Below are 16,936 nucleotides of genomic sequence, written 5' to 3' on the forward strand. Positions count from 1 at the left end.
AAAACCATCACAGTATCAACGAACGGAAAGAAAAGTCACTCTCTCCCTCTCTCTCTTAGGGGTCCTCAAAAAACCACTCAGTAAAACGAAAAAAAAAAAAAAAAGCTTCAGAAAAAAGAAAAAAGAAAAAATAATAAAAGAGCAAAGGAAAGCACCCAGTACTTTGGACAGGACAGAGATTTGTGTGACTGGGAAAATCTGCTTTTTTTTCTCTCCTTTTTTTTTGCTTCGCTTTCTTTAATCCTTTCACCAGGTCCTACCGTATAGTAAGGTGGAGCAGGACATGGCAGTGCCATAGTCAGAAGTGGAAGAGTTCAGGTGAGACAAACTGGAGACTTGGCTCTGCAGGGAGGAAGGGCTGGCCGAGTGCTGTCCCATGTCGGGAGACTGCCCCGCACTGTTTGTCTGATGGCTCTGATGCTGTCCGAGGCTGTTGCCATTGGTGGCCACCGTGATGGTCGTGGCCGCTTGCTGCGGGTGGCTCTGGATGGCTGCGGTGGGGGTGTTGGAGCCCGCCTGGCAGGGCTTGCCATCCTTCACCAGTACCGGCACCGCCACCCTCCTGGGGGACTGCTGCTGCTGGCAGGAGCCGTTCTCCTGTTGCATCTGCTGCTGCGCAGCCTTGTCTTTGGCCTGCCGCTTCATCTTGTAGCGGTGGTTCTGGAACCAGATTTTGACCTGAGTCGGGGTGAGGTGGATCATGCTGGCTAAATGTTCCCTCTCGGGGGCGGAGAGGTATTTCTGCTGCTTGAAACGTCTCTCCAGCTCGTAAACCTGGGCCTGGGAAAACAGGACCCTCCGTTTCCTCCGCGGCGTGCTCTGCAGAGGGGCCATGCTCTTGCTCACGTCCCCCAGGGAGCTCAGGCCGCCCATGCCGCCCATGTTCATGCCCGAGGACGGCGCCATGAAGCGGGAGACTGCAAGGCAGAAGGGGAGCGCTGTCAGCGGCTCGTTTCGGCCCCGCGCTGCCCCCGCTCCCGCCGCCGCCGCCTCTCGCGTTCCCCCGCCGCCCGCGGGACCCCCACTCTCCCAGCCCGGCCCCGCTCGCCCCTAGCGCCGCTCGGGTGCCGCCGCACGGTCCCTGCGGCTGACGGCTCCTGCGGCCGGGGGGCTCCACCGGGCCGAGCTCTCCCGCTCCCTCTGCTCCTCCGCGGCTCCAGCGACTCCGCTTCTCCTCGTCCTGACGGGGCCGGGCGGAGCGCTGGGGGGCCGGGCAGTGCCGGGTTCCCTGGGGCTGTGTCCCCCACCGGTGTGCGGCTGCCGGCTCGCCACTCCCGCCTTGCAGCCCCTGGAGCTGCCGCGAACCGCCCGGCGAGGGGGGACGGGGCCCGATCCTCTGGTAGAAGGATGGACGGGGAGGGGGGGGGGGCGCGAGCGGGGTCCGCACCGACTTTTGTCCCCGACGCCCGCGGGCGGAGGGGCAGAGAGGGACGCAGCCACCCCCCAGCGGACAGCCGGCCCCGGGCTCACTTACTTGAGGAGAAGCGGGGGTCCGGGTTGGTGCCGTACCATCCTGTCGCTGAAGCGCTGTTCCGCATGGTGTCCTGGTAAGGCGGGAGCTCGCTCATGTTGCCCAGGTTCCCATTGCAGTAGCCCCCCATAGTAGCGTGGGAGAGCTGGGGGACCCCTGCCGCTGTCATATGGTAGGCGGCAGTCACCGTTCCGTTGTGGCCCATGGGGTGTTGCTGCATGGCCGGCTGCGAAACCTGAGACTGTCTGTAGGCTGACAAGGGAGCCCCCAAGTTACTGCCCTCCATGCCCACTTTCTTGTAGCTTTCCTCCAAAGGACTCAAGATGTCAGACACTGAGAAAGGAGTCGTATGCTTTGGGCTCATCGACATGATTCGGCGGCTGGGGAAAAAAAAAAAAAAAGGAAGGGGAGGCAAATCTTTTTTTTTTTTTTTTTTTTTTTTTTTGCCAAATATTCTGGTGTTGCCTTAACGCCGATCTTGTTGGATGTACACGTAACCGAGTGGACGAAGTCCGCCTTAATTGGATTGAGTGGAGGCTCAGGGCTGCCTTTCGTTTGTTTTAGCCAGACGCCAGGTTTTAGGCTGCCACCAGAGGCGGGGCATAGGCACTAAAGCAACAAGACAATAGAAGCCTACATCTTGCCCAAGATAATTAGCTTACATGCTGATGACAAGGTAAACACCTTTAAGTTTTACTTGTCAGGATTTTTTTTATGTCTTAAAAAGAGAGAGAGAGACAGAGACAGAGAGAGAGGCAGGGAGATGGGAAGAGAGAGAGACCCCGCGAGCAGAACTCATTTTATTTTTCTCAGGGGTTACAACATTGTGGACGGGTAGTGGAAAGCAATGCCAAAAGCCCTCGTTTGCCTGGGTGGAAGGATTTCAGATCAGCCGCGGGTGGGCAGATTGGCAGCCGGCCTTCGGGAGAGCTGCGGACACGGGTCTGCTGCCGCTGGGTACACGGAGCGACCCTCCTCTGCCCTCCATATCTGCCCGAGGGGGCCCGCAGCCAGCGCCCCCCACACCTCCCGCTGCCCGGGCACCCCCTGGCACCTGGTATCCCAGGAACCTTTCTGTACCCTCTAAGACCCTCAGAGTGAGACCCCGTATGTGAGGATCGTTTCTCTCCCTAAAGCCACAAGTTTACCAAGGCTTTCTTTCCTTCTTTTTTTTTTTTTTTTTAACCTGAGGGAGAGGTGGAAGATGCAAGTTTACAAAAACGAGCAGCAATTTAATTGCCCCGGGCGACACACTGCTGAAATAGCTTAGAGTAAAACGTCTCTATTCCCAAAGGCAAAGGCTGCCCCAGGCTTCCGAGGTCTCTCTGAACCCGAAGCTGCTCTCTAAGGTTATTTATACAGCATGGGAGCTGCATGAAGAAGACCTCTCGGGTCATCTGCCGCACCACCTTGCTAACGAACTCCTGCCACTTAGAATAAACTGCAGTTTCTGGCATTTTCGGATCAGTTGCGGGATCCGGTGTAAGAACAAAAGGGAGCCCACTTCCAGCTCCGCTCACACACGCGCGGCGAGAAGCCCGTCACAGCTCCGGGGCCCCACGCGAGCACTTCGGGGCTCTCTGGGAGGAAGGGAGAAACCTCCGCTGGGAGCTTCACACCCCGGCCCGTAGCCCTGGGAAACTCGTTTAATAAAGCGATTACCTGAATATTAAGGAAATTACAGTGAAGGTACAGTTAACCCAGTGACTTTGAAGTGTCAAGTAACTATTTAGTAATTGCACTTGTAAATATATTGGTGCTCGGCTGGTTCGTGCTTAAAAATGCAAAAGTGCACTTGCTACCCGGGAATAACTAAATATCTTTGTCTAAAGTGGCAGCGTAAATAGCCGGTCGCTTTGTGACTGCGCTCGATATTAGCGCATAAGGATCATTTTGCCTCAATTGGGAGGCTCTCATTCGGTAGGCAAGAAACCGTTTAGGAGAAAGTAGGTTCCCGTATGAGAGTTAACATCCTTCAAGTGTAAGCCTCAGCCTTGATTACACTTTAGATCTCCGCGAGAGGTGAGCTTTTCCACACACATACACCGGGGGACTCTCCTTCCATCAGGCCCCCGGCCCTCCCGGGCCCGCTTGGCTCCCCCCCAGCCCCGAGGTGGGCTCCTGGGGGTCCGCCGGCTCCCGCGGGCACAAGGGCCGTTAGAGGCTGGGGAGCGGCAGCTCTGACTTCAGTCGCTTTCCTCTCCGGACCTTTGGATCACGTCCTACCAGATCCCTGGGACATTTATTTCCCCCTACCTCCCACTCCGTCGCCCCCCTCCCTTCCCTTTCCCCCCCTTTCCGCTCTCGATTTTCAGTAAGATCTTCGGTTTTGCTCCTACAGAGAGAGACATTAGACCGCGCCTTGTGGGGTTTTGTTTGTTTGATTGTTTCCGTTTTCCACGGATTCCTCGCCCATCACCTCCGTGCCTGCTTTATTAGCCTTAAAGAACAGGAGGGAGTGGATGGAGGAAAAAACAATACCGAAGGATCCACCGTCACAACGATCCCGGGAGGAAGGACGGCGGTGTCCCGCAACCCGCGGGGCCGGGGCCGAGCTGGGGGCTGCCCATACTTCGCCGTCCCGGGCACCACTGCTGCAGTGGGGTGTGCTCGAGTAGCCCCCGAAACGCTGCTCGGTGAGATGGAGCCTAACGAGCCCGGCCCTGACCCTGCGCGGGGGCTGGCGGAGAAGGATTAGAGCGAGAGCAGCGGGGTGAAGCTCTCTTGGTGGGCTGAGCGCTATCAGTGAATACTGCAGCGCTGCGCCCCGCGAGGTCCCACCTGCACTTTTGAGCCCCTCCAGATCGATCCAGCGAGATGGAGCAGGGCAGTCCCTGATCCTCCTTACTGCCCCAAATAGCTCTGCAGGGCCAGTCAAGCCCCGGCTGCTCCTCAATGCCGTCCTTTCGGAGCCCACCCCCTCTCCTCTCGGTCCCCATTGTCGAAGCTGTGTCCGCGCTCCCCCCGGGGGGGCAGCGCCCGGCAGGGCCCTTCTTGGGCTGCCTCTGGCGCTGTGTTCGTTTACCTGGTGCTGCCGCTTAGGGACACGCTCGAGTTAAAAGGAAATGTTAAGGAGGAGAGCAGGGAAGATGAGCCGCGTTTTGCCTGGTGGAAGCATTTTCATGAGAAAGGCACGGTCTTCACCCCCTGTTTGCAGAACGCGGCTACACGGACGTCCCTTCAATAGCTTCTGACCCCACACAATCCGTTTGATAACACTCGAGAGGTGGAAGAATGTGAGACTTTGTCAATCAAACGGTGCCAATCCCAATGGAAACGGTGCCACCAACACCGCAGCGCGTTTCCTCATCAACTGGATTGCGGGGGCTGGGAACTCAAGGAGCGCCTTTTGAAAGTGCGCGCAGGGCTCTCCAAAGCCAACAATGTCTTTTTTATGAGAGCCGCTGTGCTTCCCCAAAGGGAACCCAAAGTGCTTGGCCAGTAAGCGCTGCGAGGGGCTGCTGGGGGATCTGCCACCCACTGTGGGGGGCACAGAAGGCTGCTCGGAGCCCACCTCGGCCCTTGTCCTAAACACTCTCCCCTCCCTTCTAACCCTCGCCAGGGTCCATGGCTCCGGCAGAGCAGAGCTCCATCCCGGGCCCGGCCCCGAGCCAGGTTGGCTGCGGGCTCCGGGAGGAGAGGGTCAGGGGCCGAGCGATGCGTGCTGCACTCCTCAGATGCAATTTTATAACACAAAGGTGAGAACCCTCCCCGTGCTCCCAGCCAGGGAGTCCAACTTAGAACGGGTGAGGTGAGAGTTGGAATGGACTCTTCCTTCTGCGCTGGTTATCAGCAGAAGCATAGCATGCTCAGAGATATTCAAATTCCCCTCCCAAAGACCCGAGCCTACAAAGGGGAGAGATGCGTCGCGGCACTGGGAAAGCTGGCTGCGGTGCTTGCCTCTTGACAGACCCTCAGAAGCACTTCAGCGCTGGTGCCCTGTGCGTCTTGGCACACCTCTCCTAAGGGAGCGTGTGCCCAGCGCACCGCGCCCGGAGCCCGGAGAGGGAGCGGAGGGGCCATTCCCGCATCAGCCACGCGGGGACCGGTCACAATCTCTTCCCCTGGAATCTAAGCAAGCAAACCAAGCAAAGCCCCAAAGGGAAATCCTCACCCCTCTGCAGCGCACGCCCAGTTGCTCCTCCAGCTGTTCAGGGCGTGGAGCATTCTGCATGCAGGGCCCAGTCGGGAGGCTTTGCCCTCCTGACCCACTGCCCTGCTGACGCCGAAACCTTCTGCCCTGATACTCCGATCCCCAGCTTTTCCTATGCCTGGCCGTTCCCGGCCGGGAGGGCCAGGGAGGGGCCAGCCGTGAGGTGCCAGGGCCGGGCTCCGAGGCAGCCGGGGCAGGCGGGGACCCCGTGCCTGGACCCAGTGGCATGCCTAGACCCGGCACCTCTGCGCTGCCCCGGGCGGTGGCTGCGGGCACGGAGGGGCCGCCAGCAGCATCGTACCGGGGTGCGGGCTGGCACCTGCCCCGGCACCGTTATAATCAACAATTAGTGCAGTGGCCTCATTGCTGCTCTGTATGCGATTCCCACCACGTCTGTAGATTGCCACAGTACAGGTGCACAGCGCAGGACTCGTTGCGGCTCCAAAGCACCTTTGGTGCCGTGTCAGAACGTGGTTGCTCCGGAGGTGGCTGAGACAATTTGCAAAAAGTTATGCTATATAGTTAAATACATAGGCACGGGTCATGCAGACGTAAAAACATATGACAATACTTAGTATCGGCACGTACCTACAAACGGAATCCTGCCAGGATCGATCTATTTATCGGTTTTGAGATACAGCTATCAGTGTATTACTTCAGATAATGCAGGAGTTACGTGCTTGTGTCTATATACCCAGATACGCACACACATGCACGGAGGGGTGCATACCTTCGGGAGCGGCTACGCATAAGCACATATTTGCACACACATTTCTGGTCCTCAGCTCTGTCGCCTGCACATATTGCCAAGAGGAAACCGGCCCGCAGGTGGGCCACCCGCCAGCCCGGCCCGCGCCCTCCCCTCTCCTCTGGAGACGACGGCGGCTCCCGGCCCGGCGCCGGAGGGTGCCGTGCGGCCGCCATGCCCGACTCGGGGGGAACCGAACTCCGCTGGAGGAATCGAAGCCCCACGGGGGAAGGAGCTTCCGGCTGCCGGGGGAGCGGAGAGGCGGCGCGGCCCCCGCTGTCTCCGGTTTTGATTTCGACACTGCCCTTGGACCCCTGCTGCCCCTCACAGGGACGGCACCGCGTTCACCCGCACCCCCGAGGCTGCTCCTAGACCGGGGCCGCCGCCCCGCGCCCGCTGGGAGTACGTGCGCTGGCGGGAAGGCGACCTTTCCCCCTCGACCTTTCCCTGGGGGTAACCAAAGCTCCCTTTTATTTCCAGTGTCACTTCGGAGTCTGCCTTTTGTTCCCCTTTACCTCTCGCTTCCAGGGATACGGGCGGCTCCCCGCTGGCTCGGGGAGGGGCGAGCAGTTGCAAAGATATCTCATTTAAAAACGACAATGGAGTCCTTTCGACCAGCCCGGGTGGTGCCCGAGCTTTATTTTCAGGCTGGGGGAAGGGAATTGTTTGCTTTGCTTTTGTTTTCACAGCAAAACTCGAGGACAAGTTACAGGAGGGTTGCGAGCAGCCCCGTCCCGTCCCCAAGGCCGCAAGGTACCGGGCAGGGCCACCCAGCGCATCCCCGGCCCTCCCTGCGCAGGCATAGCGCCTTCGGGCGCATCTACCCGCCGCTCTCATGCTCTCACTGACGCCGAGAGGCCGAGGCATTGTGCCCCGAATCCTATTCTGCTCTCCAGTCTGTGCCTTGCTCTGAGATCCCCCGGACGCTTTAATTCGGAAGGAAGGTGCCAGCTGGCTCGCTATGCCCTTGGCTTGGTTTTGTTATCGTATTTTTTTTTTTTGCCAAGGAGATCCCTGCACGGCGGCACACCGCATCCCCTTGCCGGGGCTCCACCGCCGCCGGCAGGTTCCCAGCCGTGCCCGTGAGCGCCGGGCCGGTCTGGAGCCCTCGGGCCGCCGGGCGGAGTCGATCCGCAGCAGCCCCCGATGGCCACCGCGGGAAGCGCAGGCCCGGCTGGGGCCGGAGGGTCGCAGCTCGCCCACTCCTGCCGACTTCTGTTGGAGAAATATCCCAAAGAGACAACGGGCCGAGGAAAAATGCAAAGAAAAAAAAAAGAAACGGGATAGGGTTTTGCTCAGTCGTCCTCACAGGCGAGTGTTGTCATTAGGTGAATACTGGGCCCCCGTCACTATGTGTTGCTCCAGATCTAGAGGAAAGGATTTGCTTCGTCAAATGCTTGTGCAGCTCATCTCCAACACCCACGCACAGAGGGAACATGGCATCTGAGCAGGGTTCTTCTCCCTCTCCCAGAAAGTATCTCTCTGCAATCAGCCTGGGACAAGGGAGCTGTTGGATTACTTGTGCTTCCTCCAGGTGTTCTCTTTGAGCAGCATGAACAGCTCCAAATTGTGCTCCCACCTATTCACAGAATCATAGAATATCCCAAATTGGAAGGGACCCATAAGGATCACCAAGTCCAGTTCCTGGTTCCATATACACAAAAGGTTCTCACTCAGAAACTGCCTGTTGTGAGTGCCTCTTCCCCATCTGCTTCCTACACCCAAGCCTGTGGTCTATGAGCTGAGTTCCTCTTCCCCCCCCGTGGGGACAACTTGGTTGCTCCACGTTCTATGAGTGCAGAAAGCGAATCTGCTGTGCCACTGGGGCCGAAGGGCTCAGATGGAGAGCTGGGATGGGTCAGCGAGCTGAGCTCTGCTAGCCAGGCTGACGAAACTGTCTGCTGTAAAGGGCAGTTGGATTTATTTCTCAAGTCAGCCTTAAATTCAACATTGCAACTTGAGTCTTAAAATTAAATAAACTGCAACTCAATATGCCTTGATTTTCTTCTTTTCCTTCTGGAACAGAAGATACAGGAGGCTTCCTAGGGAAAGATGATAATTTTGGAAGGCCAAGGGCAATTCTAGGAATGTTTCAGAAGTTTCCTTTTCACTTAATGGGAACCAGAATCTCCTGGGAAGATCACTCCCTCAGTCTGCCTACTATAACTGCTAGGTCTAGTTAAGAACTGATGTAAAAAGCTGCAGCACAAAGAAAGCCATTTGTAGTGAGACCCAGCAATGAACTTTATTGGTCCTGCTACCAAATTCAGTAACGAAGCTAAATGTGCTGAAGCATTGCTTCCAGGCCCAAGTTTTGTTAACCAGCTACTGATATACATATGGCCCAGAGCACTGGTGTAACAGGTGCATTCCTCTTGCCAGGAAAGAGTTCAGTTCAGCTGGTAGCTTCAGCTAGTTCTGTTCCTGGGTACCAATTTTTAAAGGGATTTCTGCTGTAAGCAGGGTCTCAGACCTTCCTTATACAGTGAGACATATGCATGGCAGGGAAAATCTGCTCGTCCCATGAGACCTGTCCCACAGGACTTAACAACAGCTCTCCTCACTTCTGAGACACTGGGGTCAGACAGAATATCTTGGTGGCCAAGATCAGCTTAGGTCAGACCCCATGAGCAGTCCTGGGCTACCCTACAGTACTGCACCTTTCAAAGAAGGCTGTATGTGGCTCACTCCTCCAGCACTACCTCCCTCTTTTGCCCTGGTAACAATCTCACTTCCCATATTGATAGTCCACAGACTTGGACTCTGTGTCCTGTAGTATTGTGTGATTGGCAGCAGGGTTCCACTCACAACTGAGTTCTGATGAAGATGTTTCACATATGTAACACCTGTGCAGGAGCTATCTTTCTGGCGTCAATAGACAGGAAGGAAGAAATGGAGTTTAGCTCAAGATTCAGTTGGGTTGAAGGACCATGTGTTAGAGACCAAAGCAAAGTCTATTTGTATTGTGACCTTAAAAATGCACCCAAGAACTTTCTGAAAGTCGGGAGATATTTTACCTTTGAATTAGAATAGCACATTCCATTCATATAAAAATCCCAAAACATGCATTAAAAGAAGTCCTTGCTAGCAGCTTTATTTTCTGTTTCCCCAGACGTTAGTCATTATTAGCATTCTAGTGCAGAAGAGTCTCTGTGTAGCAAGACTATCTTCTAAATTACTTTGGATGATAGACATAATGAAGTTAAAAATTTCACTAATCTTTGCCCTGTTGTAAATGAAAGCACATATTATTCTTATTCAAAAAATAGCTAACCATAGAGTTAGATTCAAGTTACATTTTCAATGTACAAATGTTTATGCTGAAAAAGCCTAGATACTTTCTTGGAAGTAGTTTAATGATGTAAAATAGTCCATTAATGGATTTTGACTACTGTGCGGTTTTTAAAATAATGTCCCATATAATTAGTTGTTTCATCATTCCTTTATGTGCTTTGCTTATTTCAAATTCCAGGGAAAGAAGGCTGCTAAGCTGATATAATGAGATAATATCCTTCAGTGGCATAAGTAAGGATATGAGATGGACTGCTACCCACATGGGTAATTACATATGCTCAGTTTCTACAACTGGAACCGGAATGAATACTCTACAGCATTTTGCTGTCTTTGAATAACATTAACGGGAAAGAAAAACAAGTGAGTAACTTGTTTACATATTAGTATTGGAGGAATCAACCTGAGCTGGCTGTCCTTGAGTTTGTGGAGTCAAACTCATTCAGTGGGCACTTAACACTGGAACAGGGAGAAGAGGCATTTTGCTATCAACATATACACTTTCTGTGCCGGCTCTGCCATTCCAGGGAGTGCCTGCTCCAACTTCCCAGGAATGGCTCACCGGAAGGCAGGGACAGGATTGCACTTGTATCCCTCTGTGAGAGACAACTCTACAGGTGATTAAATGTGACATTCCCATTCTATCTTCTCTGTAGGAACTCAACACTCCCTCAGGTTTTCAAAAGGCTTAGGCTGAGAGGAGGAAGGATTTCATGCCCTTTTTGAGGTGTTGTAGGGGGCAAAGTTCTGGTCACAGTCATGTGGTCAACAAGTGGATGGAGGATCCAACATATTGGTGTTTCCTGGGCCAGGTGGAGAGCAGGGAAAAGAAAAAAAGCAAAGTATTTGGGTGACTTGGCATCTCCACAGCTGCTGCTGTGGGTCTGCAAACAGGGCTGCAGGATGTGCTCAGGAGCGTGCGCATGCAGTCATCGCCTGTAGGCGGGAGTATGTCCTGCCACTTTTCCACCTGTGGCCCAGGGCTTGCCCAGTATGAGAAATAAGTGTTGTGTTTAAATTCATTGGGAAGAGTCTCTGGTACTTACAGCCCTTAAAGCTTGCACTGTAAAACCTATCACAGAGTACTTACTTTTCATTATTGCATTTTGGCTCTTTTTCAAGTAAAAAGTCTTTTTCCTGAGTGCAGCCTGGAAACCTCAAATGGAAATACATATTGCATGAAGCAGGGTTTTCCAAATAGATCTTGCTTTGGGTACTGCTTGCTGCAGCAACCAACCATAGCAGCTGGTGGGTAGCGGCTGGAGTCAATGGTGTTAACTGTGCAAAGGCTGAGGGCTTCGACAGTGGCTGCCATGACTTTGCACCAGCACTCCTCACCTCTCCCATCATGAGGATGCCACCCATAGGCTTCCTCCTCTTTCTCCTAGCCCCACAGACTTTTTCTCCTTACTGCTGCCATGCTTTCAGCAGCTCACCAGCACTGGTAGCATACTTGTAAGAGCTTGCTTTGGTGCTGGAGCAGTGGGATACTGCCTGTGCTCAGGTATGAGACTCACAGCTGAGCACCTTTCTACATAACGCATAGTTGTTTGAGTACTGGCAATACTATGCAGGCTGTAGGGTCTTCACACTTAGGAGAGTTGTGAATTACCTTGACCAGCCACTTCAGAAATAAGAAAAGATATTTGAAATGTGTTTTAAATGGGCACCTGCAAGAAATTTGGCTTCTATAAGAACTTTTCAATGAACTGTGGATGTTCAGCTTCTCCACAGTTCTCTTCCTTGTAAGGCATAATGATTTGATGAATGTGCACCCCTTGAACTGACGGGCTTCTCTAAATTTTCATTTTCTGAATGAGTCACTATGTATACTGCATTTGTACAATGTGGCAAGCAATGCAGGACTTTGCCTTTCTCTCAGTCTGCATGCCATTCCTTTGCAAAGCTTGAAAATATTTGTTCACTTGGTATTTATTCATTTAGCTGTTCTGTATGTCCAATTTTACTATTCTGCTGCAGATGCAGATATGAGAACAGTTCCACCTCCCTCACATCCAGTTCCATTCCTCTTCAGTTTCATTTCCCTCAAGGTCACTGCTAGGTGATGATATGCAGTAATGTCCCCCATGAGGTGCAGTTTCCATTAGCTTTCCCTTTCAGAGGTGGTCAGAGGTCTGAATTCTTACACAATTTGTTTTCTTGCTTTTCAGAAAATAAGATTCAGTTCTGATTCCTCTTCTACACAGATGAAAAATGAGAAGCTTTCAGATATTTCTCCTTTTTCTAATAAGGCAGTGGCTCCTACCTCTTTTTTAAACCAGCAGAATGTTTTAGTGGATGATTTTCTTAATCATCATGTGATGCCGTTTACATAAAAATGGTTTTAATAGCAGGAAGAAATCACAATGCAGAACATATAATGCACATCCATACATTCCTACTTGAACAGCAGAGTACACCCTCAGATACATCTGTGTGGAATGCAGTGAGAAAGTAAAGAATACTTCCTCCTGTTAAGCACAAATCATTTTCTGTAGATGAGTAAAAATGTAAACTCCATACTACAAGGATGCAGTCAGCTCAGTAGATGTAATCCTTGTTGAATCAAACATGATTCAGCATACAGTGTTACGCTATTTCGGCAACTGGAGGAGAGGGAACAACAAACCAAGTGTCCCTTTCTTCCCTCAACAAAGTGTTATTTGAAAGTTTATCACCATTTGAGCACTGAAATGGCTTTTTTTTTTTTTTCTGATCATGAAATCCTAACATGTGGGGGCACTTCAGCACCTTGCTGCACTTTAGCTTACAAGAGTGGTTATTCCTTTAAAGTTAGCATTGCTTGGTAGCCTTGTATTGGCTCTTCACACCACTTGAGGGGCATGGTAGGTCTTTACAAGAGAAGCTGGAGACAAATGGCCCTGTACTTTACTATCACAGTCTTTGAATAAACTGTTGTGGAAGTGAGTTTGGAGAGAAACTGGGGCTAGCATGTCACAGGAATCAGCAATTCAGAAGTTTGGAGGAGGGGATTCAGAACTGCAGTGACTGCTACTGGAAAATCAGAAGAATTGTTATTCATACTGTCAAATCTATAAATAAATACCAGAGCTGGGTTGAATTCAAGTACCAGTCATCTCTTTCTTCTAGTTTTGTTAATCTTTCTGCACTTTCATTTTATATTTCCTATAGTTATCTACATTTATCTGCGTAAAGAGTCATCAGTACACATTATATAGTAATAAAAACTTGAAAGATTAAAGCTTATCATTTTCAGCAGAAGATATATACTTTTTTTTCTGAATTGGCATCTTGTCCTGTTGAAAAAATCTGACTGAAAGTCCATGGGGTTGCCCACATTGTTCTCTGTCCCTCACAGATGGATAGCATCTCCCAGCTGCATTGTTGATTACAATCTGATGTTATCAGAAATTGAATTTTCTCTCCTGAAAAGAAAAAAAACTCTCTTTTTTCTCTGTTTCTATACAGAAGTAAAGGAAAAGTCAAATGTCAAGGTTTTTTCTTTTTCCTTTTCTTATTCTTTTTCTTTTTTTCTCCCTGAAGAAAGAAATTTCACCAGAACTCCTGATGTTTTGATAAAGGCTTTGGTCCTGTTTCAGGAGAATTATGACTTTTCAGTGAAACAGAAATTACAATTTACAGTCATCTCATACTGAAATTAAAAACCCAATTGCTCTAAATTATTAAAATTGTTTTGAGTAAATAAAAGCCCATGAAAAAATAACAACAATAATCTAGACTTCCCTTCCAAGAAGAAGAAAGCTGTGGAAAGAACTCACAAACTGTACTTCTCAGTGTCCAATTGCTGGCAAAAGCCTACTATGTTGCACAGGCTGAGTAGTTAACATAATTTCCTCCTGTATGAATAGTAGGTAGTATGTAGTTTATAAGAGGGCAGTAGATAATCTGCCGTTTTCTCACCGCACAGAGGAGTAACTGTATTTTCTTTAGCATCAGGAATGTTCAGTGTTTTACAGACACTGAAAGACATTTGACCTTCCTTTGCATATCAGTGTCAGCATTCATTACCTGTTTGAGTAGGTCCTCATTCTTTTCTGTTAGGGAGTTTCATATCCAAAACCCACTAAAGCTTAAATTCTTGCCCTAGAAGACACACAAGTGGGAACAGATGTAGCAGAGAAGTAAATAGACTCAAATATTAGTCAACAGCTAAGATATTACCATCTGCTCTTGTAGTATGATCTGAACTGCAGAACATTTTTGAGCAGTGCAAGGCCTGATCAAACCATCTGATCTCATTATACAGAAAACTTTCAGCTAACCATTACACTGAGATGCTTAATATCATCTAGTTCCAACTCTCCTGCTATAGGCAGGGACACCTCTCTCTAGACCAGGTAGCTCAAAGCTCCATCCAGCCTGGCCTTGAATGCCTCCAGAGAGGGGTCACCCATGGCCACACTGGGTAACCTCTTCCAGTGTCTCTCTACCCTCACAGTAAAGGATTTCTTCCTAATATCTAGTCTAAATCTACCCTCCTCCAGTTTAAAGCCATTTCCCCTCATTCTGTCGCTACATGCCCTTATGAAAAGTCCCTCCCCCGCTTTCCTGTAGGCCCCCTTCAGGCACTGGAAGGCCACTATAAGGCTCCCGCAAAGCCTCCTCTTCTCTAGGCTGAAGAGCCTCAACTCTCTTAGCCTGTCCCTGTAGGGGAAGTGCTCCAGTCCTCTGATCATCTTCATGGCCCTCCTCTGGACTCACTCCAAAAGCTTGATGTCCTCCTTGTGTTGGGGAAGATGAACTCTAAAAGGTAGTAGTGCCTTCTTTTCAGCCATTTTTCCCTCCATGTTTATTTTTTTCCTTCAGTCTTTAAAGATATTTTTTAAACTTTATTTTAAAAAAAATCCTCTTCCATAGTTATTAGGAATTGACAGAGAAACTGAATGCCTTTAGCACTTTGCACTTTTATTGAAAAGTAAAATCCAGCATAACCATACAAAACACACATACTCTTCCTTTATATGGCAAATCAGAGCATTCAGTACCATCACTTCCAAACAGAGTGTTGTGAATACTTTGCATGGGACAGCCCGTAGCCGTCCTACGAACTGTCATAAAACATCTTGTAACCTAAATTTTCCAATGCACTACAAAGCTCCTTTCTATCTTGTTTGCAAGTGAACAACTTCAGAGATGCACAGGTAAACATCTTCTCCTTTCTTTTTTCCACCGCAAATGTTTTCCACCAACTTTTATAGTGGGCATTATTCTTTGTATACTATAATGTCTTTCTTTGGGTTTGTTATCTAAATGAATGCTAGGTAAAACCTTTCACTTTCAAATATTCCTGTCTTTATGTGCATGCCTAACTTCTACTGATCTCTCAGAGTTGTGTATACATAGGGAAAGGAAGGTAGAGACCTGGAAATTGCCACCATTACAAGTAACAGCATTTTTGCTTCTCTCGTTACCTTAGAATGCAACTCAGTGAAGAAATATAAAAATTTATTTTCTCTCTGTTTGCCTCTTCTTTTCTTTGCTGCTTTCTGTTGCTAAGCTGCCTCCATTCCTTGTCATCCATGTGCTTGGTGTTCCCTCTCTTGGTGTCATGCTATAGAGCTGAGATCAAGTCATAACCCAAGAGAAAGCAATTGTGTGACTGTTAAGGTCATGCATTTGCAAAGTATGTTTCCATTCCAATTTCAGCTGCATACTATTGATCAAAAACTACATGGTAGCACTGCTATGAGAAACTTCTACAAATGATGAGTCAAAGAACAAGTACGGGTATATAAGGGTAACAGCCTTTTTAGAGGGATATATTTTTTAGGCTGTTCAGTGGCTTCATGAATTGCTCAAAGGGTTTCTAAGTGATCTTGAAAGTATAGATGTTTCACTCCTCATCATTTCTGCAGTGGAAGGAAGATGGTGTGGTACAAGGACTCCATGTACCAAACCAGACTGAAGCTGGGTCTTTGTGGTACCCACTCCTTCCTGGGTGTATAGCTACGTCCAGTGTATAGCTTTTGGAATGCCCCTGGGTTAGGTAGCTGCTACTTTTGTCCATTCACTCTAATTCCAACTCAGCTGTGCTCAGACGGCATGGAAAACTAAGTCATAAGCAGCTTGCTCCCATCTCATACATCCAGAGATGCTAATGGGAAGATGTGGAGAAAGTAGAGCTGATTCTCAGCTATGCTCAGTGCAATGACATACACATTGGGACAAAGTGAAATTGCTGCAGGAACATAAGGGAGGATGGTCCTTTTGCTTGTTGTTTGTGGAGCCAAGATATTGAGTCAAAATGTGCTGGGGGACTTGACAGTGCAATTGAGGCTTTCTCTGAGTGTTTGAATTGAATATCAGGAAAAAAGATCACCTCCAGTATTCACCTACATAATAAAAAACCTTCTCAAAGTGATGGTATGAGAGAGGAAAGCAAAATCTTTAAACAGTCTACATTCACATGTTTCTTTTACAGCCATTTTTTTCCTGCTAATTATTTATTTAAATTCATTCTGGCTAGATCTCCTTTCTTTTCCACACCACATGCTTCATTTTTCTCTTCAGAAAAAAAAGAAACCAACCACCAAACAATAGGTTTCCTTACTCTCCGTCCACACGCATAACAGAGTCATAGAGCTAGATTCTGAAGGGTATGTGACTGGAATGTAATTGTATCAACTTCAGTAGTTACTCCAGGAGTACTTAAGAGAAGAGTCAGGGACAAGCTCTTTTTTAACTAAGCAAAGTCTACTGTCACAATTGTTAAAAGCTTTGCAGTACAATATAGGATGTGTCAGATAACATTCATTTTTAAAAACTACCCTTGTACTTTTTGTAACCTCCTGCCAACTGGGAACTTTGATATTTTTTTTTAATTTCTTCTCATGACCCAGTTTTGCAATTTTCTTCTCTGCAAGACCAGACTGAAATTCTTTCACATCATTGCATCTGGTAGCTCTGATGGTCTCATGACTGCTTAATTTATTTGTGTACTTACAGATGAATCATGAGAAAAAGAAAACAAACTTGAACTCTACCATTTCTACTTGCTCAAATGCATAATTTTAATGAGCAGTAAATTTGCTGGAAAAAGCAGTACCAGTTTTCATTACACAATCCATTTGTGAATTGCACAAAATAACAGGATTAGATGGACAACTTGCCTGAAAGTTTTTTCCTTCTTAATTGGAGTAGAAGACCAAGATTCCTGAATAGATATGAATGAGCTTATCTCATCCCAAAGGCTAGCGCCTGCATCCATTTGGGCCAGCTGAGCAGCACCTCGCTTCTTATTTGGCCTGTGCAGAAATTTGTGTACTTGCTA

General features: G+C 49.2%; 1 protein-coding gene across 1 annotated transcript; it reads right to left on the minus strand.

Moving 5' to 3' along the window:
* On the minus strand, nucleotides 247–5,638 carry NKX2-1 (NK2 homeobox 1). Its single transcript, XM_021403723.1, has 3 exons — nucleotides 5,586–5,638; nucleotides 1,475–1,851; nucleotides 247–917 (listed from the first exon to the last, which is right to left on the minus strand). The coding sequence occupies exons 1-3, from the start codon at nucleotides 5,636–5,638 to the stop codon at nucleotides 247–249; spliced, it is 1,101 nt and encodes a 366-aa protein (XP_021259398.1).

The sequence above is a fragment of the Numida meleagris genome, chromosome 6 (assembly GCF_002078875.1).
Source record: "Numida meleagris isolate 19003 breed g44 Domestic line chromosome 6, NumMel1.0, whole genome shotgun sequence".
Classification (NCBI taxonomy): Eukaryota; Metazoa; Chordata; class Aves; order Galliformes; family Numididae; genus Numida; species Numida meleagris.